This window comes from Benincasa hispida, chromosome 4, assembly GCF_009727055.1.
Source record: "Benincasa hispida cultivar B227 chromosome 4, ASM972705v1, whole genome shotgun sequence".
In the NCBI taxonomy this organism is placed as follows: Eukaryota; Viridiplantae; Streptophyta; class Magnoliopsida; order Cucurbitales; family Cucurbitaceae; genus Benincasa; species Benincasa hispida.
This window is the reverse complement of record NC_052352.1, coordinates 67,052,645-67,076,075: the sequence shown is the minus strand read 5'-3', so window position 1 is coordinate 67,076,075 and position 23,431 is coordinate 67,052,645. Positions and strand designations below refer to the sequence as shown.

The following is a 23,431-nucleotide window of genomic DNA, read 5'->3' as shown; positions in this document are numbered from 1 at the left end:
TTTCGATCAATTATTTCTATGTCAAATTCTTGAAGGAGGAGAACTCATCTGATCAATCTCGGCTTTGCGTCCTTCTTTGTCATTAAGTATTTTATCGCCGAATGATCAGTATGGATGAATACCTTTGTTCCTAACAGATATGCTCGAAATTTTTCCAACGCAAAAATTACCGCAAATAGCTCTTTCTCTGTGGTGGTGTAATTGGTCTGAGCGGGATTTAATGTCTTACTCACATATGCGATGGGATGTAAGATTGTTTTCTTCTTCTATGCCAAAGCTGCGCCCATCGCATACCCGCTTGCATCGCACATTATTTCAAAAGAAAGTGTCCAGTCAGGTGCAATTAACACGGGTGCGGTAATCAGCGCATTTTTCAAAACTCTGAATGCGTTGAGGTAATTGTCGTCAAAATCAAATTTTCTATCAGCCTCCAACAACGCACTCAGTGGTCGTGCTATTTTTGAGAAGTCTTTGACAAAACGTCTGTAGAATCCAACGTGCCCCAAGAAACTTCATACAACCTTCACGCTTGTTGGAGGTGGAAGTTTTTCAATTGCTTCTATTTTTTCTTTATCCACCTCAAACTCGTCCCGAGAAACCTTGTGTCCCAACACTATACCCTCCTTTACCATAAAATGGTATTTTTCCCAATTAAGCACCAGATTCATCTCTTCGCATCTCTTTAGTATCTTCTCCAGGTTGGCTAGACAAACTTCATAGGTGTGCCCATAAATAGAGAAGTCGTCCATAAAGATTTCAACAAAGTCCTCAAGATAGTCTGAAAAGAGGGCCATCATGCACCTTTGGAACGTGCTTGGCACATTGCAGAGGCCAAACGACATGCGGTGAAAAGTAAAGGTCCCATATGGGCAGGTGAATGTGGTCTTGTCTTGGTCTTCTGGAGCTATCATAATCTGGTTGTACCCAGCATAGCCATCCAAAAAGCAGTAAAAGTCATTTCCAGCTAGACGGTCTAACATTTGATCAATAAACGATTGGGGAAAATGATCTTTCTTTTTGGTTGCATTCAGCATGTGGTAATCCATGCAAATGCGCCACCTAGTGACGGTCCTTTGTGGTATTAGTTCATTATTTTCGTTCGGGACTATCGTCATGCCACCCTTTTTCGGCACACACTGCACGGGGATGACCCACGTGCTATCTGCTATAGGATAAATAATGCCCGCATCTAACCATTTAATGATCTCTTTTTTAACGACCTCTTTCATCGCAGGGTTGAGCCTACGCTAATGTTCGATCGTTGCTTTATGGTATTCTTCGAGACGAATGCAGTGCATATAGTACACTGGGTTAATTCCTCGAATGTCGGCGAGCGTCCAGCCAATTGCTCGCACATGTTTCCTTAGAATGCTCATCAATGCATTCTCCTAGTCTTCATTAAGCTCAGAGGAAATAATAAATGGCAGTTTCTCATTCGGCCCCAAAAATGCGTACTTTAAATGATTCGGTAGGGTCTTTAATTTCAGTGTTGGTGGTTCTACTAGGGACGATTGCGATGTTTTTCTTTCTTCTTTTTCTGTTGACTCTTCTTCTTGGTTTGCAATCATCTCTTCTTCTTTTTTTGTTTTTGTTATGATCGCATTATAGGCAGCAACGGACGCACTTGCGTCCTTTTCTACATTCTCTTCGTCAAACTTTTCTTCTTCAATCAAATTCTGGTCGTCATCTGAGTCAAACAGGTCTTCTTCGTCAGAAAACTTCATGGCACGGATTATGTTGAACTTGAGCTTTTGTCCATTAATGCTCAAAGTGATCTCCCCTTTATGCACATCAATCTGCACGTCCTTCACCTTTCCCTCTGGATGCACCAAAGATCTATCGGCCAGCTGGAGAGTCACGGTTGTGGGCGCAAGTTTCCCCACATTCATCTACTTAAAGATCGACAAAGGCATCAAATTGATGCTGGCTCCAAGGTCATATAATGCTTGCCCAATGTACAGTCCTCCTATGGAGAAAGGTATAGTAAAGCTCCAAGGATCGCTCATCTTCGATGGAATTATTGATTTCGAACTTTGTGTTAAAGCCACCGTGGTAAACTTACCAGTGCCCCTCTTTTTTATTACCATTTCCTTCAGAAACTTTGCGTAGGTAGGCATCTCCTCAATTGCTTCACTGAATGGAATATTAATATGTAATTGCTTTAGCATATTCAGAAAGCGTTGGTACTGTACCTCTTCGTTCTTTTTCTTTCTCAGTCTCTGCGGGAAAGGTGGTAAATGCACTTTCACGGTCCCCTTCTCTGTTGGCTTTGAGGTCGACGCAACTTCTAGCTCTATTGCTTCTTTTTCTCCTTCTTCTTCTTACGTCACCACAATTTCAGGTTTTTCCATAATGGGAGCAATCCGACTAGGCTTCTTTCTTTCTCCCTCCACAGTTTTTCCACTTCGCAATGTCACAACCTGACATTACTCTTTACCTGATCCCCCCGGGTTGCGTGGGAGTTATGTTGAACTCGGCAGAGCCCTTTGCGGTCTGTTATTTAGCTCACTTGCAATCTGGCCCATCTGTAACTCTAGGATGCAGATGAACGTAGCCTGACTTTGAAGCACAGTTTCGTTTTTCTCTATGTACTGCTTCAATAGGCTCTCCAAGGAAGATGATTGTGGTGGTTGCGAGCTACTGGCTTGATTGCTTGTTTGACCATTGTTGTGTGGGAAGAATCTAGGTGGCCCTTCTTTCTGCACCACGGATTGGAAATTCTGTTGTTGATTCTTCCATGCAAAATTGGGGTAGTTTTTCCACCCGGGGTTATAGGTGTTCAAAAAGGGATTATTTTTTACAAAGTAGATAGACTGTGGATTCTGTGGGCATTCTTCCATTACGTGCCTATCACCGCAAGTCACACACCTTGCGGTGTTTTGATTAATTGCGTTGATTTGCCCATTTTGCGGTGTTGGGCTGGTGATCGCAATTCCCTGAATTAAGTTCATCATTGCGGTCATCTGATTTTGTAGTGAAGCAATAACACCATTACTTGCATCGGTATCCTTGATTCTCAATCTCTGATCACTCTCTCTCCAATCCTCATGGTATTTAGAGATGCGATAGAAGATATTCTTCGCCTCGTCATACGTTTTGTTAAGTAGACCACCAGCGGCTGTCGCATTGGAAGCGGTCTGCGAAGCAAGATTTAAACCATGATAAAAGATTTCCATCTGAAGGTAGTCTGGCAAACCATTGTGTGGACAGTCCCTGACCAACCTCTTAAACCTCGCCCAGGCATCGCTGAGCGATTCATCCATGTCTTGTTCAAAATTTGTTATAAGTTTTCTGCGTCTAGCGTTCTCAGTAGGTGGAAAGTATTTCTTCATGAATTTCTCTACAACCTGTTCCCATGAAGTGATCTCTCCCGGCTCGAGGGAATACGCCCATTTTTTTGCCTGATCACAGAGAGAAAATGGGAACAAAGTTAGTCGAACTTTTTTGGCAAAGATGTTCGGGAACACAAAAATATTGCAGATTTCAATAAAGCTTCGGAGGTGGGCGTGCGGGTCCTTGCCACGCTAGCCTCCGAATTGTCCTACAGTATGGATCATCTGCAGCAACACCAATTTCATTTCGAATCTGCTTCCATCGAAGGCAGGCCTCATGATTCCTGGAGAGAAATCATAGAGGTTTGGCGATGCATAGTCCCTAATGGGTCTATTGCGATCGTTTGCCAACAGGATTGGATTCACCATGACGTTGTTTTCGTTTAGTGCTCCGTTTCCAGGCTGCTCCGCCATCTCTTCTTTATCTGACTGTTGTTGTTGGCGGTCTCTTAATCTCCATCTGAACGTTCTCTCAATCTCCAGGTCATAATTCGCCAGAGATTGAGAGTCTGCAAAGAAATCCAAAAAAATTACTATTAGCACACTATTTTGCAGAAGTCCCCGGCAATGGCGCCAAAAACTTGATGCATTATTTTATGATGTGGAATTATGGATGAGATGCGATGATGAAATTGCGTTGAGCACTCAAGTTTTCTCAATAGAGTCCAAGTATAAACCCTACTGAGTTTCCTAGTAAGTCCACGGTCGAACTCAGGGAATTGGGGAAACAGTATGCGGTGGTAATTTTTAGGAAAACTTTGCGATAACTAAATAAATCAATAGTTGTTGAGGTTGTTGTTTGCATTAATGAAAAATAAACAAATGCGGAGGAGTTTGAAAAGAGTTGATAAACAGAAGATACGATGAATATGCGGTGAACGGGTTGAGAAGGGTTTCGGCTAAACTTCCTAGGATGCGATCATGCAACATGCATACTATAGTAAACCATCTCTCGATGCGAATGCTATGGCTTCTAATGCTAGAACGCATGCGATATACGCGATGAGTCTATAGAACCTACACATAAGCTCTATTCTTATTTATGCGATGACAGAATGGCACACACACAAATAAGGCGACCACATAATATCATTCTTATCTCTAGGATGCATGCGATGCATGTTGGCAAACAGAGCTTATCTCTAAGTCCCTATCTCTTGTTTAAGTAGTTCTAATCTTTCTCTATCGAGTCTAGATTCTAACCTAGCTCTCTCGAGTCTTAGGTTCTTTCTTTAGACTCTTTCTTAAGTAGCTCTAAAGGGATATTTGGCACAACATAACACAAGATAATCGCAAGCAATGAACTTCCTAGGTCATGTTAGCTTAGTTCTTCTCAACCCATTCGTCTAGTTTAGCTTCTAATGCGTACTAAGAGAGTGAACAGATGTAGAATAAGAACTTCCATTGTATGAATATTAAGATGAAGTACAAAACAACAATGCTAGAATAGAATAAAGAGCCTGGTAGCAATCTCTTGCTNCAGGCTTTTACACTGTCTTTCTACTCGTGTTCAAAAGATAATCTCACTTTCGTGAGAGTCGACCCCCTCTCTGCTTCTACTCCTCAGGGTTCTCTCTCAAGTTGCCCTGAGCGATCTCTGGCGTCTCTACTCCTCTCTTGCTCCGCCTTAAAATAAAAAGGAAAACTATGGACAAAGACGTGCGATTCGAAATTATGAATTTTTTCGAACCCCTTTTCTGAAGGTTTCCCTCGGCATTAATAGAGCTTTTGGGAGGAAAGGCGGCTTCTCTCTTATGATTGCATAGATGAGGATTTAATTCCCTGACTGATGCGCCGAATATTTGTCACCGAAAAGCTGAATGTACTTGTTATCATTAGTGGCTGTCAACTTAATTCGGATTCGACTGTCATCAGTTTTCTATCCCACCGTGATTAATTAAGCCTTTTACCCAGATGCGCCCACCATGTTGCGGCAATCCTTCTTGAGCAAATGTTTATGAACACAATCCCCGCAAAGCCTTGCGGTAATGCTGCACTCGACCAATGATTTCCTATGATCGCAATTTCCCCCTTGCGTCAATGCATATTCTGCATAAAAATACAAAAGTCAACTGTTCCTATGTGATGAATGCATGTGATCGTAATGTAATAAACTTAATGCTTTTTGGACGCAATCTAACACATTTTATGAACGCAAGCCAACATTGTTTAAGAACTTAGCACTATGATAACATGCATTTCTGCCCGTTATCACTAAATACTTCTCAACCCATTCACAAATTTAGTTACTCGTGTATGGCGTGAAAAGAATGAACATTGATTGAAATGTAATTTCCATTCTTGCAAATGACATGCTCAAGTACAAAACAATAGATGATGTAAGTGTTAAGCCAAGTAACCAGTTTCTTTTTTCCTCTGGCGTTTACACGGCTTTTAGCACTCCAATTCTTTTCTAACTTGTAAACTCTTGCTCTCACAAGGGTTAGGTGTGGGTTGGTGTCTCTCTTTCGTGTTGTTTCCGCAGTCTCTCGACCTCCCAGAATTAATTCACGCCTGATTTGGTAGCATTGAATGGTATTTATAGACTTCCAAAAAAACTGTTCTTCATCTCACTAATGATTGCATGGATTGGCAGCATTAATTTCCATACTCTGTCATGCCGTTTGATGGTCACCAAAGGTTCAATGGATTTGCAACGGTATGGTCTTCAACGGCCACCAAATGAATTTTTTATTTGACTGCTATCGTCTTCACGTTCCATCACGTTTTATCACATTAGGTCACAGCCTTTATGTAAGGTCATCACGTGTTCGTCTTTGAAGTACCATTGGATCGCCAACTCAGGAGATCCCACTATCGCCTTGTTCCTGCACAGAAATACAAGATTAACTCAGTTTAATTGCTTTTATGCAATGAGAGTTAACGATCGCTATTTGGTTTTTAGTTTGGTGCGTTCATTCATAATATTGCCTATTTACTATCACATTCTCTCATTTTTTTTAATAATTTGAGCTTTAATAACTTGTATTTCTACAAGTTATCAGTACCCGACACAATGATCGCAGTAGGTTGGTGATTGTTTGTACGTCGGCCTGAGGATACTCAAGTCAGACTTCACATCTTTCAAGTATGACTGTACATCATCCAATTTACCCTTCATCATAGCCACTATCTAATCTATGTTACGGAGTGGTGTGCAAATGCCCACACCCCTAATGGGCTCAGAATGCATTGTATTCAATCGAGGCAACCCTCGCTCCTCAGTTGGGAACACATATTTGTCAGTAGGAAGCTCGTGAGACTGATGCTCATCGAGTTCTGGCTCATGAGCCTGATGCTTATGACTCTCATAGTCATTGGAGTGACTACGAGCATCCTCATCATGGTGTGATTTATGTGTCTATGAGAAGGTTGTCTCAGCATCAATGCACTCGTATACAGGTCGTTCATCGACCCTAGTGTCTCTATATCGCCTCTCTTTATTGGACATGATCAAGGTGTGGGTGTGATCCTTGTCTATATAAAACAACGAACAATTTGTTAGTTATATGTGGCATTCACCTTAAATCCAAGTAAATTTGGATGTAATACACTAACCTCGATAGACTCAAACACTCTCGCACTATTGCTTTAGCTCACTCCCACCTCAGGAATCGAGGTACGTCATGTCCATTGAGTCGGGTTACAACTTTTCCAGCAACAGTTGAAATGATCTCATATGCCCACACCTACCATAATTCATAAACGATTATAAGACAAGCATAAGTAGTAAGTGACATTGACACTATAATTAGTAGATCTCATATGGCCAATGAATGGATATTACCTGAAAAGCATGAGGAAACCCTGGTAGGTTGTACTTGACGATGTAGTTCTTATTGATCTTGGACCTTTTTTTGTAGTTCTTGGACTTGCCACTCAATCCTCTTTGTAGTCCAAGTAACATCCTCTCCCACAACACATTTCCCCAATCCATGGAGTTGAAGTAATCTAAATCCTCCACATCAATTAATAAGATCTTATCGACATTGGCCCTCGTCTTCTCCTTTCCCATCATAGTCAATTCAGTGTAGTAGACCAATATCATCTTCACAGCATCCATATCATTCTCAAACACTATCTCCTTGTAGATTGTACATTGTCTCTAAGGTACCAATATTGATGTTACCTGCGAAATCATTCCTCAAGTATCTATTACGTAGAGATTCAGTTCCTTCAGCCCTCTCACAACTACTGGATTAGGTGACTGCCACAATCCCGTCACCAATAGGAAGTCTTCTTTGGTGAATGTTACAACTGTACCATTCAAATTAAATGTCATTGAATCCTTCCTATGGTCTTCAACCTCCCTCAATAGAATGTAATGGACCAATGGACTGTTGAAGATAATGTCCATGTCCACAAATCGCCCAAATACAGTATTCCTGAAGAGGGTAAGCTGAGTGGGAGTAAGTGTCACACCCCCTCCCAGATTACCCTTTTACTCTGGAAAAGGATATGACCATGGTAGCTACTAGCCTCTACTGCCATGAACCATCACAAAGCCTTTTAATCTAAATATCAACCTGTTATAAACACTAGTAAATACACGCATACAGCAAACCTCCCTTAGGGTTCTACAAAAATTACATAAACATATGTATACAACCAAGACATTACTTTTACTGGAAGCAAAAAAAAAAAAAAAAAAAATTCCCAGATGGCCTAAGCATTCCTAAAGAAGCCCTAGTCCCTCTCCAAAACATGTGTACATAAACAGGTTATCAACTAAATCCTCTTAATAAGCCGAGTCTTTTGGTGGCAAGCAACAGCAGGATCAACCTTGAGGAAACTGACCGCTACCTGGAAAAAGAGAATACAAAAACTTGGTGAGCTAACAGCCCAGTGAATGACTAGAATCGTAAAGTAATGAGCATAACAATACTATGAATATGTAAATATGCAAATGAGTAAACTCAAAAATTGTCTCTAAACGTAGCTTTAAGCCATTCTCAGACATCATTAAACATTATTATTCCCTAGTTGAGAATGAGCCTAAACGCTCTAGCTCCCAAATGTTTACAACCGGCCAAGAGACCCATACTTTGGTCCCCCATTCATAACTGCCTACGTGCACGTGGCCACACTAGATATCATCATATTTTAGGTATTTCCGCTCAGATACCTTCTCAAATTTGTCCTTCAGTATCGAGCTTCTATGATACCTTCTCATATATCCTTCGGTATCAAATTGACCAGATACCTTCTCAAATGTCTTTCGGTATCAAATTGGCCAGGTACCTTCTCAAATGTCCTTCGGTACCTAATTGGTTAACCTTCTCAACGTCCTTCGGTATCAAATGTGTATTTTGTAACAACAAATTAAGTTCCATAGCCTAGTATTACACAAGAGCTATTCCATTGCCACTCATTTATACAAGAACTCATTCTCCCATACCTTCCTTTAGGAAGCATATATCAAAGTCAGAACATAGCTTTTGTAGTGGTTACACGACATACCTTGGCCCGTGCTACACCCATACAAGCCGGAAATATGCATTAAGTTATTCTTCAACCATTTGTTGCTTGAGGAAGTATAAATACATCAATATCACTGTGCTTTACTTGATCATATATGCGTGAGTATTAGAAACTTTAAGTTTGTTTAGTCACTCACAGTTCGTCAGGCTCTTATTGGTTTATACGCTTCCCCTAGCTCCTCTTGGCCTGAAAAGATATAATTCTTGATTAAACTACTTAGAATTCCTAGCAAAATACCTCAAATAATTCATTTATTAAAGAAACTTCCATCAATACAGACAGCTCTACTAGCAAGATCCCCCTGAGCGATGCTAGCGAGATCCCCTAGAGCGATGCCAGCAAGATCCTCTAGAGTGATGCCAGCGAGATCCTCTAGAGCGATACCAGCGAGATCCTCTAGAGTGATACTAAGCTTTTTCTGTGAAATTCTTAGCGATACTCACCCCAATTCCTAGCGAGATTTCCCCGAGAGCGAGATCCTCCTTACAAAATCTCACTGTAATTCTCCACGATGAACTGTTTGCTTGTTCTTCACAAGCAGCTGTCTGCTTATGCACCAATTCCCTGGTATAACTTCAAAAATCCAGAGCTCTTTTCAAGAAACTTCCTTCTACAAACTTGTTTAGATTTTAGACTTCCTTACCTTAAAATTTCAACCCAGAATTCCTTATAGTTTGGCTTAGAGCTTTCAAACTTCACCTCAGGCCTAGATTAATCCGTGGTTCTATCTCTTCTGCAAATTCTCCTCTTTTGTTCCTCTCCTCTTGCAATCGTTCTCCAGCAGGAAAACCTTGAAAACTAGATTCCCCCCCATTTTCAAATGACATCGAATTTGCTAGATTTCCTCTTGTCAATTGCCGAAAAAAACATGCTTTTGAAGTTTCACTTCCTTTTTAATCTTTATGCCGCTTCCTGAATTCAAGGAGTAGATTGCCACGTCGCCTCTCTCTTAGTGCCTCCAGCCAGACAATGATTGAGTTTCTTCATTAAATATATTTTCCTTCCCTTCCTTCATAATCCCTATAAACAACAACATATATTCCTACTTAATAAACATGTAATATAACATCCCTTTGGCTAAACATGCTTATCTAAGGAACCTAAGTTGTTTGGGGTTTACAGTAAGCTTCTCTTTCACAATCTTGATAATCGTCCCAATGTGAGAGGATAGGCTAGTCGTTTGGCTTGGGAAATGATTTTGGGGAGGAATCTTGAATTGTCTAGCCATACTGCACAGAATAACAAAAAATAGGGATAAATAAGAATTCTGTTCAATACTGATACACGATGCATGTTTCTCAATGCACGATACAAGATACTCAATTTCTCGATATCCGATACATACTACATGGTGTCCCTTACTCGCTATATTACAAGTGACTAGATGGTCGATTCTCGAGCATTCGATTTGATATTTTACCTTTATTCATTATCCAACTCAAACCCTAAACTCTAGACAGTCAGTCTAGCCAAACATGCAAGATATGGAAACAGAAATGGAAACCATGTCAGTTGAGTATCGAGTAACACGGAAGCGCATGTCGAGGAACATGAAGCAGAGATAGTCAAGTTTTGAGTGAATGATACCAAAATACAAAAAAGGAGAAGAATGTTACCTGATGATAGTCGAGTTTTGAGTGAATGATGCCAAACTACAAACAAAGAGAAGAATGCTACCTGATGCAAAGATAATGGAGTTTTGAGTGTAGAGATGTTGTCGTCAAAGGATACACAATCGGACGAACAAAGAGAATAGTTTGAGCCCGTGAGAAGTGGTGAAATAATGGACTTCAAACGCCTTTAAACACCTTCAAACGGATTATGAATTCAAAATAATCGAGTATAAAGTAATCGAGCATCGAGTATGACGTGGATATGATCGAGTATGCATGTGTAGATTGCAGTCTTATCGAGTGACCATGAAGCTGGGTATCGAGTGACCATGCATCGAGGATCGAGTAAATTCGTATTGACAAATGCATGGAATGCATCTCAGGGGTGAATCGGTAAAATCACATGCTTATGACGTAAGCATGTGGCCACTTTCCATTACTTTCTCTCCATTTTTCATTTGGGCTTCCCAAATGAGGCCATCCGTATAAAAAACCCTTCTCCGTGTTCAGTATTCATTTTGTATTCCAGCAGAACTTATATTAAGGATGTTGGTTAGACTTCCTGATTCTAAAAGGAAAAAATATTTTAAAAAAAGAAAAAGCTAGTCCATGAAAACATATTGAGAGAAAAATCAGGAATAACTTAAAAAAACTTATCTAAATAAAATTTCCGTGTAATTACAAGTTTTTAGTAAGTTTATTTATAACTTTACAAGGACTACATTCACACGGAGCATTATCACTATGTTTTATTTGTACATAACATTTGATTGGTAGGCGCCTTTTTTAGTCGGTTCCTTGCCCAAACTTTTCAATATTTATTTCTTAATTTATTTTTTGTCGGTATTAGGAATGTTGATTAGTTAGTTTGAATTGAGGCTATATGATCCATATGTAATTAAAGTTAGTATAATCATAATGAGATCTTATTGAATGATCAATCGTAATAGACCTCAATCTCCAACGTAATTGAATTGTTTTTTTTATCACGTTTACTTGGATATTTTGTAAATGAAATTGAATTACAATTGAGGTTGTTTAATTTACGGTGTTTGCTTTGCATTGTTTTCTTACTATTACTATTATTATCGTTTATGATTAATTAGTAATGATAACATTAATTGTGATATTCATAATTCTCCTACAGCAATAGTATCTATAATGATATCTCATAATGGACTCCACATAATTTTCAAATGCAATTGAATCGATCATTCTTAACTCTGCAATCGATTTGCATTTATTTACAAATTTGATTGTGGGACCCTATCTTTCATTACGATTATAGAATACAAGTAAACAACAAACATAATCAATTATTGATTATGTTTAATTGTATTTTGTGTTTGGTTTATATAATTTAACTAATTCCTTTACAAATAAGGGAAGGAAATAAGAAATAAACAAAGAACGACCAACAAATACATGTAATAGTAACATACCTATGCATAACTTTGACTTGCAGCACCTCCACACCAATCCCGCCGTACTTCTCTTCATTCAAAACTATGCACGATTTCCACGAATGGTGGGAACAAATAACAATACAAACAAAATTTAACCCAAAATTTCCAGCCAAATTCCATCAACAATCAGCCCAGCAAGAATCTCCTCCAATTACGCCGAAACAAGTCCAAATGGACCACCTTAATATTCACAAATCGCAGCAGCCTTCTTGTTTTCTTTCCCAAGTGTCAAACTTACTGGCTTCTGATTAGGAACCTTCTGGCTTTCCTTTCCATTTTGATACTTATTTCAAGGGAAACACTCTTTCAGATTGTAACATAACTAAACAATATGGTTCTACTGGAGATTTGGTTTGTTTTCTTTGTGAGCAACCATTTCTCATTTGTGTCTTCTCTGAGTGAAGAAGGATTTGCTCTGCTTTCATTCAAGAACTCAACTTTTGATCCTGAACGGTTCCTCCAAAACTGGAACTTCTCTGATGCGACTCCATGTTCTTGGAATGGAATCACTTGTGCAGAACAAAGAGTTGTCTCTCTCAGTATCGCAGACAAGAAACTCTCTGGTACTCTCCATCCTGCACTTGGAAAACTTTGGTCACTCCGCCATTTAAGCCTTCGAAACAACAATCTTTTCGGAAGCTTTCCAAATGAACTCTACAACTTGGTAGAGTTACAAAGCTTGGACCTCTCACAAAATCTCTTCAATGGTTCTATTCCAGATGGGTTTGGTTCCCACTTGACATCTCTTCAGAATCTCAATCTTTCCTTCAATGTGATCCACGGTTCGATCCCTGCAGACTTCAGCAACTTGTACAACTTGCGAGGTACTCTTGATTTGTCTCACAATGTCTTTAGCGGCCCAATCCCGCCAAGCCTAAGCAGCCTCCCTGCAACCCTTTATATTGATCTCAGTTACAATAATCTCAGTGGCTCAATACCACCACAAGAAGCTTTCCAGAACCTTGGACCAACAGCTTATGTAGGGAATGCCTTTCTATGTGGACTTCCCCTCAATGCTTCATGTCCGTTCGTAATGCCAACGTCAAACCCTGACTCGTGGTTCCATTGCCCATCACATGGGAAAGGTGGAAAATCTTGCTCCATAATCACAGGCTCTGCAAGTATCATAGTTGGTCTCTGCCTGGTTATCCTGGTAGTATTTTGGTGCAAGAGAGCTTATCCTCCTAAAGGTAGTGAAAATCTAACTGGTTGCAACTTTAGGCAGGCATTGATGTTTAAAACAGAGTTTTCTTGCTTTGCCAAATATGAAGTTGAAGCCCTACCAGAAAACATGGAGAATTATAACTTTGTGCTACTGGATCGGCAAGTCGACTTCAATCTCGAGCAACTTTTGAAAGCCTCAGCTTATCTTCTAGGCAAGAATGGAAATGGGATTGTGTATAAAGTGGTTCTAGAGAAAGGACTAAAGCTAGCAGTAAGAAGGTTGGAAGATGGAGCTTATGAAAGGTTTAAAGAGTTCCAAAGTGAAGTTGAAGCAATAGGGAAAGTCAGACATCCCAATATTGTAGCTCTTTTAGCTTATTGCTGGTCTGTTGAAGAGAAGCTGCTCATACATGAGTACATACCACAGGGAGACCTAGCCCTTGCAATTCATGGTAAATATCCAAAACCCTTCTAAACAAATGGATCAATTTGACATCAAACAGGATTAGTCATACAAGTTGAGAGTGCATTGAATAGTGTTTTCACTAAAAATGCTTTCTATTCCTAATGATATTTTCCAATATTCAACCAGGGAAAGCAGAAAATTCCTACTTCAAACCACTTTCTTGGGCTGATCGTGTGAAAATCATGAAAGGAATAGCAAAGGGATTGACATACCTTCATGAATTCAGCCCAAGAAAATATGTCCACGGCGATCTGAAACCAACCAACATTCTGCTAGGCAACAACATGGAACCCTACATCTCAGATTTCGGACTTGGACGACTAGCAAATGCTGCCGGAGATTTCACCGCCTCATCGTCGGAGCGAACCGCCTCCACAACGCCGCGGCGCTCTCCGTTCCGATCAAATTCCATGTGCTCCTCTCTGTCGATAGGGTCATATTATCAAGCACCGGAAGCGTTGAAGGCGGGAAAGCCATCGCAGAAGTGGGATGTTTACTCCTTCGGCGTGATAATTCTTGAAATTATGACCGGGAAGTTTCCGGTGATTCAAGCGGGTTCGTCGGAGATGGAGCTGGTCGAATGGGTCGAACTTGGAATGGATGAAGGGAAACGGGCATCGTGTGTAATAGATCTGTCAATGTGTGAGGAAGTGGAGAAGGAAGAAGCTGCGGCGGCCATTGAAATAGCGGTTGCTTGCACTCGGAAGAGCCCTGAGAAGAGACCTTGTATGAGAATTGTTTCCGAATGTTTGGAAAAATTGGCAACTTCATCGTAACTGCAAAACTTAATTGCAAAATGTGAAGATGATCTTGATTATTATTGTTTCTTTTTTTAAATAAATAATGAAATAATGTAACTTTAAATAAATTATTCTAAAGTAGGATTGCTACAAGAGTTAAATAAATCATGTACATGTCCACTAGTATGTTAATAAAATGTGGACATAGTATAACCTACAACAGTTACATAATCCTGGCAATAGATCTGACAAGTATTTGCTATAGAAATCTTCTAGATACTAACCAATTTCAATTTCCATCTCACAATCTAAAAAAACTACATTCTTATTGCAAATGAAAATTTGAAATTGCATATTTTCATTCTCTACAAGTTTCACAAATCTATGTATGTGGAGCACGAGGAGTTCTGTAGAAACTATTGTCCACATGAAATGGAAAAAAAGATCTAGTACCACTAGTATCAATTCATTTCATTCATTATTTGACATGTCATTAAATGATTTATTAATTTATTTCGTGAACAACACGTTATTCTTAAATGTTACTATTGTGATAAGTAATGAACGAAAATAGTATGAAACTATAGTACTAGAAATTTTCTTCATAAAATGAGGTGATAAATAAGTTTAAAATGTCCTTACCAAATTAATAAGGTATTTTGTTATTATTGTTTTTGTTTTCATAAAAAATAAAAGATATGTTATTCCCTCACCTCTCTCTTCCCACTCCCCAATTCCCATCCTCTCCTTCCCTCTTCATCTCCTCCCCTTCAATCTCCCATCAACTTTCTTAGCGGTTGAAGTATTTATGTTATGTTTATTTTCTTTGTTCTCAAGTAAGCTTTCTTTAAGTGATTTTTTTTGTACGGATGACCTCTTTTTGTAGTTAGATATTGGATATTGATATTGAACGTGTATTGGGACTATGTTCTTGGATTTGATATTGAATATGTATTAGGCTAGTTCTAGGATTTGAGCTCCAATAGTATATTTGGTTAATGATTCACAATTCACCAAAATATGAGGCTTTAAAGAGAGGAAGAATTGGAGTGAGAGCAACATTTGAATTTGAAGAGTATGAGAATGATAGGGAAGAGTATGAGAGGTGAGAGAATAACATTTTTTTTTTAATAATGAAAAAGGACATATTAATAATAAAAATAATAAACAAAAATATCTAACTAAATTAGTACGAACATTTTAAACCTATTTATCAAAATTCATGAACTAAAATGGTCTTTAGGGCCAAACCCACACCTTCATTAAAACTCGAGGACTAAAAAGATTTTTTTTCCCTTTATTTATTAACAAGGAAGTTTATTGATGTTTACAAATTCCATAACCAAAAACTCATGATATTTGACCCCATCCCCGGTCAATCCCCGCCCCGATCGGGGCGGGGCCCGCGGGGACCTAACCCCGTGGGGAATTTTGCCAACCTAAGCGTATGACAAGATTTAAAATTCCATTTTGAAAAATGGCAAAATCGTTAGGGAATAAGATTTATGGTAACTCACTTATGTTACAAATTCCTAAATCTATGATTTACTCTTGTCTAATTCATAGTTGTTGTTGATGAAACTACAAATACTAGATAAATGTAGAATAAAAAACATGGTCGAATTATGTATATAGAGTAATTGTTGATATTCTTGAGAGGAACTATCCTCCTAATTTTGGTCATGTAGTTAAACATAATCTCCATATTTTATTATTATTTTAGATTTTGTTTAACCACTTTTCGAATTATCTCACCTTAATTAAATATACAAATTTTTCTACCAAATTATATTTTAAATATCCATATATTATTAACTTTTATTTTATCCATACATTTTATTCAAATCTTTGAATGGTTTTTCATTACTTTATACATATTCAATTTTATTCAAATTTTTGAATTTTTTTTTCATAATTTTATAAATACATTCTTAATAAATTAGTTATACATTCTCATATTCTTAATAACTTAGTTTTATATACTGTTTTTGCTATTATTTTAACAGGTGTTCATCAATGTAGGGCTATGGCTTTACAACGGATTACTCCTCTTTGATGTCGATGGAATGAGAATTCTCACTACCATGATTTTCGAAATTTTGAGGCGCATATTCCATCAAGTTCATCGTGAACTTTATCGTTCCAACAAGAACTTTTCCCCTCCACTGAGTTAACTATATTTCGTTTGACAATATGCCCAAATGGATGAAACTACAAATACCACGTAATTGTAAAATAAAAAACAGGATCCAATTATGTATATAAGTAATTGCTTATATTTTTTAACAACAACTACACTCCTAATTTTCGTTAACATGATCTCTATATTTTATTATTATTTTAGATTACCACTTTTTGAATTGATCTCACCTTAATTAAATATCCAGATTTTTCTACCAAATTTATATTTTAAATATCCATCTATTATTAAATTTTATTTTATCAATATATTTTATTCAAATATTTGAATGGTTTTTCATTACTTTATATGTATTCAATTTTATGTAAATCTTTGAATTGTTTTACATAATTTTATACATACATTCTTAATAAATTAGTTATACATTCTCATATTCTTAATAAGTTATCTTTATATAATGTTTTTACTATTATTTTAACGATTTGGAAAAAAGAAATATCACTTCATAAAAAAATAGCCATAACTTTTTTAACTCACAGAGAGTCAGGTTTAGTTTCTTTAACAAACAACTATTTTTTCTATGGTTTTACAACGGATTAGACTCCTTTTTTATAGTCGATGGGATGAGAATTCGCACTACCAAAATTTTGAAGCACATATTCCATCAAATTCATGGTTCTAACAATTTTTGGAATATATCAAAAGTAAATTTTTTTCCAACTATATTTCGTTTGACAATGCGAGATTGATTCTGCCAATTCGAATCTTATTAGAATTGTTAAAGATAAAGATATTTTGTGATTGATGTCAATTTTATAAGAGTCCCCTCAAATTGATCTATATATAGTGGTTGACCATGTCTCATATGTTGCTCCGAATACTGGAAATACCCTATATTTAAATAATGAATTAACATTGATCATTCTTCCCTACCTACTAAGGGCAACACTAAAATCGTTGATTTCCAAGATTTCGATTCTTTTCAATCTTGTATTCCCACTAAAGTAGGTTTACTTTTTAGGAGCAAGTCTTTATTGAATTTTGTTATTTTTACAATTTAATTTTTTTTTACTATTTTATCGAAATGAAAACTTAAATTTTGTTATTTATCTAATTAGTCCAAAATACAAAAGAGAAATCCAGACAAAGCAAAAGAAAAATTATATGAAACAAGGTTAAATTTTAAAATAAGTAATTTAGCTCCAATTTCAACAAAATCAATAAGAATTCCATAAAATTTTAGTAAAGAAAGAAAAAAATGGTTTATATAAAAACATTCGTCTGTTATGATTTAAAATCCATAAAAAACCCTAAGAAACGAAACAAACCATGCATCAACTTTTAAATTTTTCATTTTTTAATCTCCAAATTTTTATATAAATACTTTACAATTTATTTCAAACTTAACAATTGGCTACTGCATGTTTAAAGAGGAAAACTTAATAAGAACTTAAGAGCAAATTAAATTAAATGAACTAATTACTCGACTTCTGAGAACAGAGATTTTTTAAAAACTGGATCGAGAATAATCATTTATTATTTCAACACAAGAACAATGAGAATAGGATAACTCTCAATTGGGGAAACGAAAAGTTTTTTTTTATTTATTTAAACAAAAAGTTAAAACACAAGGGATGATTCTCAAATAAAATAAAAATTATAATCAAGGAAAATTCCTTGTAGATAAGAGAGAACCTGTCACTCAAGAGAATTTTTTTTTTTTTTTTTTTTGTTAGATGGTAAAAAGTAATAATTTAGAGATTCGTATAAAGATAAGTGAAACTCGTAAATATTTTTTTATTTTTATATCATCGTTAAACTGTTTCACAATACACTGACAAGAAAATATATAAATACATATATGTAGAGAGAGAACCCTCACACCGAAAGTCAAACGTTTTACAACTTTTGTTAAAGGAGAATTTTCAAGAGAACAAATTCTAGCATAAGCAAAAATAAACAGAATGCACACTCGCTTGGCCTATGGGTTAATAAGGGTAATAAGGGTCATATCAAATAATAAAAGGCTTAGCACAAAGTTGGCTACCCATGTAAATAGTTATAATAAAATATATAAAGCCCAAAGCATAAAGTTAAGCCTTTATTATTTTATAAATTATAACTTAATTCCACTGATGCCTATAAAAGAAAAGGGAGCAAAGATGTAAGAAGAGCAGAAAAACAACAAAAGCAACAAGCTATGGAAAGCAAAGAGCAGGAGAATTTTGTAGTCAGTCCATGCAAATGTGCATGCGAGATAGAAAAACAACAAAAACAACAGGATATGGAGAACAAAGAGGTGGAGAATTCAGAAGTTGGTCCATGTGGGATAGGAAAACAACAAAATCAACAAGATATGGAAAACAAAGAGCTGGAAATGTTTGAAGTTGGTCCATGCGAATCTCCATACCAGATGGGGTTCTTGATTGGGAAGAGGTTCTCTGATACCATAAGGAGCAGATTGGAGAAAGACATGGTTCTTCGCGAACAGCTGGTTCCTTTCGCTCAAACTCCAGAGTCAAAGCCTCTTATAGAATCCCTCTGCAAAAATAATAAGGCCAAGTACCCAACACATTGGGATGAACTCATGGGAATTGTAGATGGAAGTGAAGCGCCTGCCCTTGAGGTAATAATAATAACATAATGCAAAGTGTAGAGAGAAAGAGAGTGGAAAATGAGATATTTTGTTTTTTGCTAACCTTGGAAAATCAATGTGCAGATTATTCTACTCAACTTCAGGAGGGAGATTCTTCCATTTATTCAGGACGAGGCTTCCATTGTTGATTGTACAGATGATTGTTCTGATCTTCTTATTGTTAGTGACTCATTGGCCCTTGCAGCACATAATGAAGATGCCAGCTTTGGTCTGTCTGGCTACACGTAAGTTCACAAAAACTAAACTTCATCCCAGTTTTACTAAAGAGCTGAACATACTGCTAAACTGAGTTCATTTTTCTTTTCTTCACTTTCGAAGCTATTTGATCAAAGGAAAACTGCAAAATGGGATATGTTACATTGCTTACACACACGCAGGGGAGATACCAAGCCGTGCTTTCAGTTTTAATAGCAATGGCCTGGTAAAGTTTTCATGCCTGATACCATCATCATGCACACATTCTTTTTTTTTTATTTTTTTAAAGCATCATTCATTCATTCTGAAGGAACAATTTAAAGAGCATGGACAGATCATACAAAGGAAATATTTGATTTGATTCAAGCTCTACATAGATGTTGAAATATTGAAAACTAACACATCATGTCTTTTCCAGTGTTGTCCAACTATTTTGACATTGAATAATAAAACATATTTTTTTCACACTCTTAGGCATTTACCATGAATACAGTCCGTCCAGTGAATGATGAGATTGATCCTGGGGCAATCGGACGAAACTTTATCTCCCGGGACCTTCTTGAATCTACAAGCTTTGAAGATGCAATAGCTGTAATACCCTTTATTAAGAATGTCGTCTATTAGTTATAGATAATGTTCCAGCTTAATTACCTTAGCAAGTCCAAAACATAACAAACAGGGTTGGATTGTCTTTTTTCAGAGAATTCGCTCAGCAGAAATATCCCTAGGTCACAATTATAATGTGATTGACATTCAGACGAGAAGAATTGCGAGTGTAGAAACAGCATCAAAGTATAGATTGTCTGTCCATGAGGTTGGGGCTACACCATTTTTCCATGCAAATATGTATTCCCATCTTCAGACAGTTAAGCAGGTAATAATATCAGGAAAATCCACAAATAAAGCAATGACACCATGCAATTTATAAGGTCGGCCTTCTAATTGAAAATAAGTTACTTTCACTTTCCAGCAAAAAATTTATCCTCAGAACCTTCTCCATGACATTGGAATTTCAACTAGTAGCTATGAAATCTGCCAAGTTATCATATAAGATAAGGTTTTGAAGTCAAAATAAATTATTTTGGGACACAGATAATAGATGAAAACTCTACAAGCAGAAAAAAACGAGCTGATGTCATGTCAAAAGAATCGAAAGATGATTTCCTGTCGGTTATTGGAGATACAGACAACAAGGAATATCCTATCTACATGAAAGGTAAATATAAAGATGATTTATATTGCCTAGTATTATCAAAACTGAATTCGAAAATTTTCTTAATGTCTTCAGGTCCTAAGCTTTACACGATGTGTAGTGTTCTAATTGACCTAGATGAAGAAATGCTATCAATTTTTCAAGGAAATCCGAAGAACAAAGAGATAACTCATGTTTTCTCCCTGTCAGAGTTGAAGAAACCATAAGCACACTGCTGCCACCATATGTTGCTAGTATCTAAGAAAGTTAATTCTGGGCTCTTATGCAGGTTCATAAAGGCCCAACATACTGATATCAACCAGTAAAGGAATTCAGATTATGATCCACGTTTTATTTAAGAATTTTGATTGTTTTCAATTTTTACCCATCTAAACATATTAAAGTAAGGGTACTTTAGTGTTTTTGTTTAGGGATAAATGGTATCAAATTAGGGTTTCATTTCTAATCCTAGCCACCACTATTAAGGTTAATTGAGAAATAAAATGGGCTATTTAAAGCCTAAATTACATTTCGTGTAAGGGACGTTGAATTTGAACAAAATTGGAGTGTTTACCACACTTAGGAGCCATGAGCTTTGTCACCTTGCAATTCTTGGTCTACGGCTGTATGGTTGAACATTCAAATAAGTCTTGTCAACTTCTTGTGGAACGTTCAAGTGAGTAAAGAACTAATTCTCCTTACCTCATGATCTTTGATCGTCAATGTTAATCCTTCGCCTAATCCTTCCCTTGAGATTGATATCAAATAAATTTGTGAGTTTTAGTATTTGTTTCTAAGAGCATTGATCTTTAAGGCAATATGCCTCTATTACATCATCCTTCCTTATAATCCACGAACACAGTTAAACCACCAGTGGAACACATACGAAAATATAAAATCAACCATTTACGAACCTCGTTAGCCATTGACCTGAGGGAGCTTTGTACGAATACAAGCACGCCCAGGCCGCATTTAGGCAATAACATTTGACCGTATTTCATTCATAATTTCTCGCAGGCAAAACATCAAACACGAACATGGCATCCACCAACACTACAGCAGCACACTTTCTTCCGTATAAACAGAACACCAAAAGACACGAAATGCATGGATTAAAAAACTAGTACAGAACCAAAAGTTACGTTAATTACTTGGATTGCATGAGAGCGAGTTTGAGAAGTCCGAACGGAAGCTCTGTCCAACGAAGAACATTCATTGCCACTTCGATTTCGGGTACGTCCTTGTGTAGTTGAAGTATCCACCTACGGGACGCTGTTGCCATCGCGCTCGACCAAGTTTTCACTGCATCACGGGGTTCGCCAGGACGAGGAAGCCGGAAATTAACAAAACCAAGAAAAATTGTACATGGATCGTTTCCTCGAACTTGGATGGCCAAACAGAAAAAGAATAGGGAAGGGAAAAGAAGAGCAGTCTCCAGTAGAGTGGCGGCAACGGCGACGGCGACTGGCAATTGATGAAAGTAAGATGTGAAGGACGGAGAGATGTGGACAAATGGGATAATCAATCCTAAATTTCCATTCCATTACTTCTTTTCCAAGAAATTTCTATTTTCTTTTATTTTCTTCTTATTTTTGGTTTCTCATCCAAAATTTGAGTAACCTTTCTAGTCTCAGAAAATAAATCAAAATATTTATAAATATAATAAAATTTTATTGTATATCTTTAATAGATCGATAGTATCATGATAGACACAAATGCAATCTATGGTAGATAGATTGTGATATTTTATTATTATTTATAAATATTTTCAGTAGTTTTGTCATTTAAAATAATTTCTCTTATTTTTTTAAAAAAAGTTTTCTATTACCGTTCGCTAATATCATATAATGTGAAATTACCAAAATGCATAATTCCAAATTAGAATTCGCATGCGCACAATAAAGTCACGATTTCTAATATTAATGACGCAAACAAAAATTTTTAAATCTTTAATTTAAAAAAGTGAGACAGAGTCGAACGATTGCCTCACTCCTTTTCGGATTATGATCCTATCAATTTTCTCATTTTGGATTTTACATTTTAATCTTCTTTGATATATATAATGTTGTTTAATTAAAATGCACAACAAATGAGGCATAAACATGTGAACATTTGACTTTAAACAAAAAATAGTATATATCAAATATGATTGAGCTAGACTCGCTTCATATTTGTGTTTAACTGGTCCAACTTTAAAAAGTTTAAAAATTTTCTTAATTTAAAAAAATGTTTAATATATATGTTAAACTATTAATTTTATGTCCAATAGATCCTTTATTTTCTAATCAGTTCTAAAGACCTACCATATACCAAATTGAAAGATTTAAAATCTTATTACACATAAAATAAAATTTTATGTCTAATAATTTAGTTGATTTTAAAAAACTTTCAATATGTCAATGATTTATTAAACACATAATTGAACATTCAACCTAGATAAAATTTGTGAAGTTTAAAGCTTTCTTTTATTTTAAACATATAGTGGGTATTTGAGGCAATGAGTTAGTTATTATAGTCCTAGGTTATTATAGTTGGGTTATGATAGTTTGCGTTTAGGTATAGATTATTTGAGTTTGGGTTATAATGGTTGTATTTGATGTGTAAATTATTTTAGTTTGAGAAGGAAATAGTAAATACTGTAGCAAATAAAAAAAATGATTAATATAAAATAGTAAATAGTAAATACTGTAGCAAATTGGAGTTTTGAAATAATGTTGATTATAACTAATTGGAGGTTTTGAAATAGTTTTTACTGTAGTAAAAGTAGTTATTATATTTTGATGATAACCCATGTTGTCTCAAACGCCCCATAGGGTTCGGTTTCATATACAAATATAGTCTTTAATTCCCCTCTCAAAAGTTGTTCTTGCTTTCGTGGTCTAAGGGCACAAAAATTTGGTTGTATACCACCTAGTCCAACATTACATTCCAACCAAAGGCGTCTAGATCCATTTGTTTTTAAATATTTTTGGGCCATATTTACATT

General features: G+C 36.5%; 2 protein-coding genes, 2 long non-coding RNA genes and 1 other non-coding gene across 10 annotated transcripts; 3 read left to right on the top strand and 2 right to left on the bottom strand.

Annotated features, from left to right (window-relative positions):
• The first annotated feature begins 3,192 nt into the window (after positions 1–3,192).
• LOC120076945 lies at positions 3,193–3,299 on the top strand. Its single transcript, XR_005481690.1, has one exon. It is a non-coding gene; the product is annotated as a small nucleolar RNA R71 (small nucleolar RNA).
• Positions 3,300–5,594: 2,295 nt separating this feature from the next.
• On the bottom strand, positions 5,595–11,996 carry LOC120076632. Of its 2 annotated transcripts, none has more exons than XR_005481589.1 (4): positions 11,869–11,996; positions 7,120–8,135; positions 6,891–7,021; positions 5,595–6,160 (listed from the first exon to the last, which is right to left on the bottom strand). It is a non-coding gene; the product is annotated as an uncharacterized LOC120076632 (long non-coding RNA). The 2 variants fall into 2 exon arrangements; XR_005481590.1 differs by lacking the exon at positions 5,595–6,160 and adding an exon at positions 6,180–6,809.
• On the top strand, positions 11,641–14,390 carry LOC120076630 (receptor protein kinase-like protein ZAR1). The gene is made up of 2 exons (XM_039030508.1): positions 11,641–13,508; positions 13,649–14,390. The coding sequence occupies exons 1-2, from the start codon at positions 12,224–12,226 to the stop codon at positions 14,296–14,298; spliced, it is 1,935 nt and encodes a 644-aa protein (XP_038886436.1). The 5' UTR covers positions 11,641–12,223; the 3' UTR covers positions 14,299–14,390.
• A 4,181-nt stretch (positions 14,391–18,571) lies between these two features.
• Positions 18,572–20,984, top strand: LOC120076545. Of its 4 annotated transcripts, XM_039030405.1 has the most exons (7): positions 18,572–19,028; positions 19,122–19,282; positions 19,377–19,479; positions 19,728–19,844; positions 19,954–20,127; positions 20,346–20,469; positions 20,542–20,984. In XM_039030405.1, exons 1-7 carry the CDS (start codon positions 18,603–18,605, stop codon positions 20,670–20,672), a joined length of 1,236 nt encoding a protein of 411 aa, XP_038886333.1. In that variant the 5' UTR covers positions 18,572–18,602; the 3' UTR covers positions 20,673–20,984. The 4 variants fall into 4 exon arrangements, with proteins under 4 accessions (XP_038886333.1, XP_038886335.1, XP_038886332.1 ...); XM_039030407.1 differs by lacking the exon at positions 20,346–20,469; XM_039030404.1 differs by having other exon boundaries at positions 20,346–20,984.
• LOC120076547 lies at positions 18,602–22,080 on the bottom strand. Of its 2 annotated transcripts, none has more exons than XR_005481568.1 (6): positions 21,148–22,080; positions 21,020–21,068; positions 19,905–20,109; positions 19,736–19,825; positions 19,102–19,276; positions 18,602–18,943 (listed from the first exon to the last, which is right to left on the bottom strand). It is a non-coding gene; the product is annotated as an uncharacterized LOC120076547 (long non-coding RNA). The 2 variants fall into 2 exon arrangements; XR_005481569.1 differs by having other exon boundaries at positions 19,905–19,977.
• Positions 22,081–23,431: the final 1,351 nt, after the last annotated feature.

Bases quoted from the DNA above. Each gene is read 5' to 3' on its own strand.
- LOC120076630 (XM_039030508.1), top strand. From the start codon at position 12,224: ATGGTTCTACTGGAGATTTGGTTTGTTTTCTTTGTGAGCAACCATTTC. The intron at 13,509-13,648 runs GTAAATATCCAA...ATATTCAACCAG, and splicing joins CCTAGCCCTTGCAATTCATG to GGAAAGCAGAAAATTCCTAC.
- LOC120076545 (XM_039030404.1), top strand. From the start codon at position 18,603: ATGGAAAGCAAAGAGCAGGAGAATTTTGTAGTCAGTCCATGCAAATGT. The intron at 19,283-19,376 runs GTAAGTTCACAA...TCACTTTCGAAG, and splicing joins TTTGGTCTGTCTGGCTACAC to CTATTTGATCAAAGGAAAAC. The intron at 19,480-19,727 runs GTAAAGTTTTCA...TCACACTCTTAG, and splicing joins GTTTTAATAGCAATGGCCTG to GCATTTACCATGAATACAGT.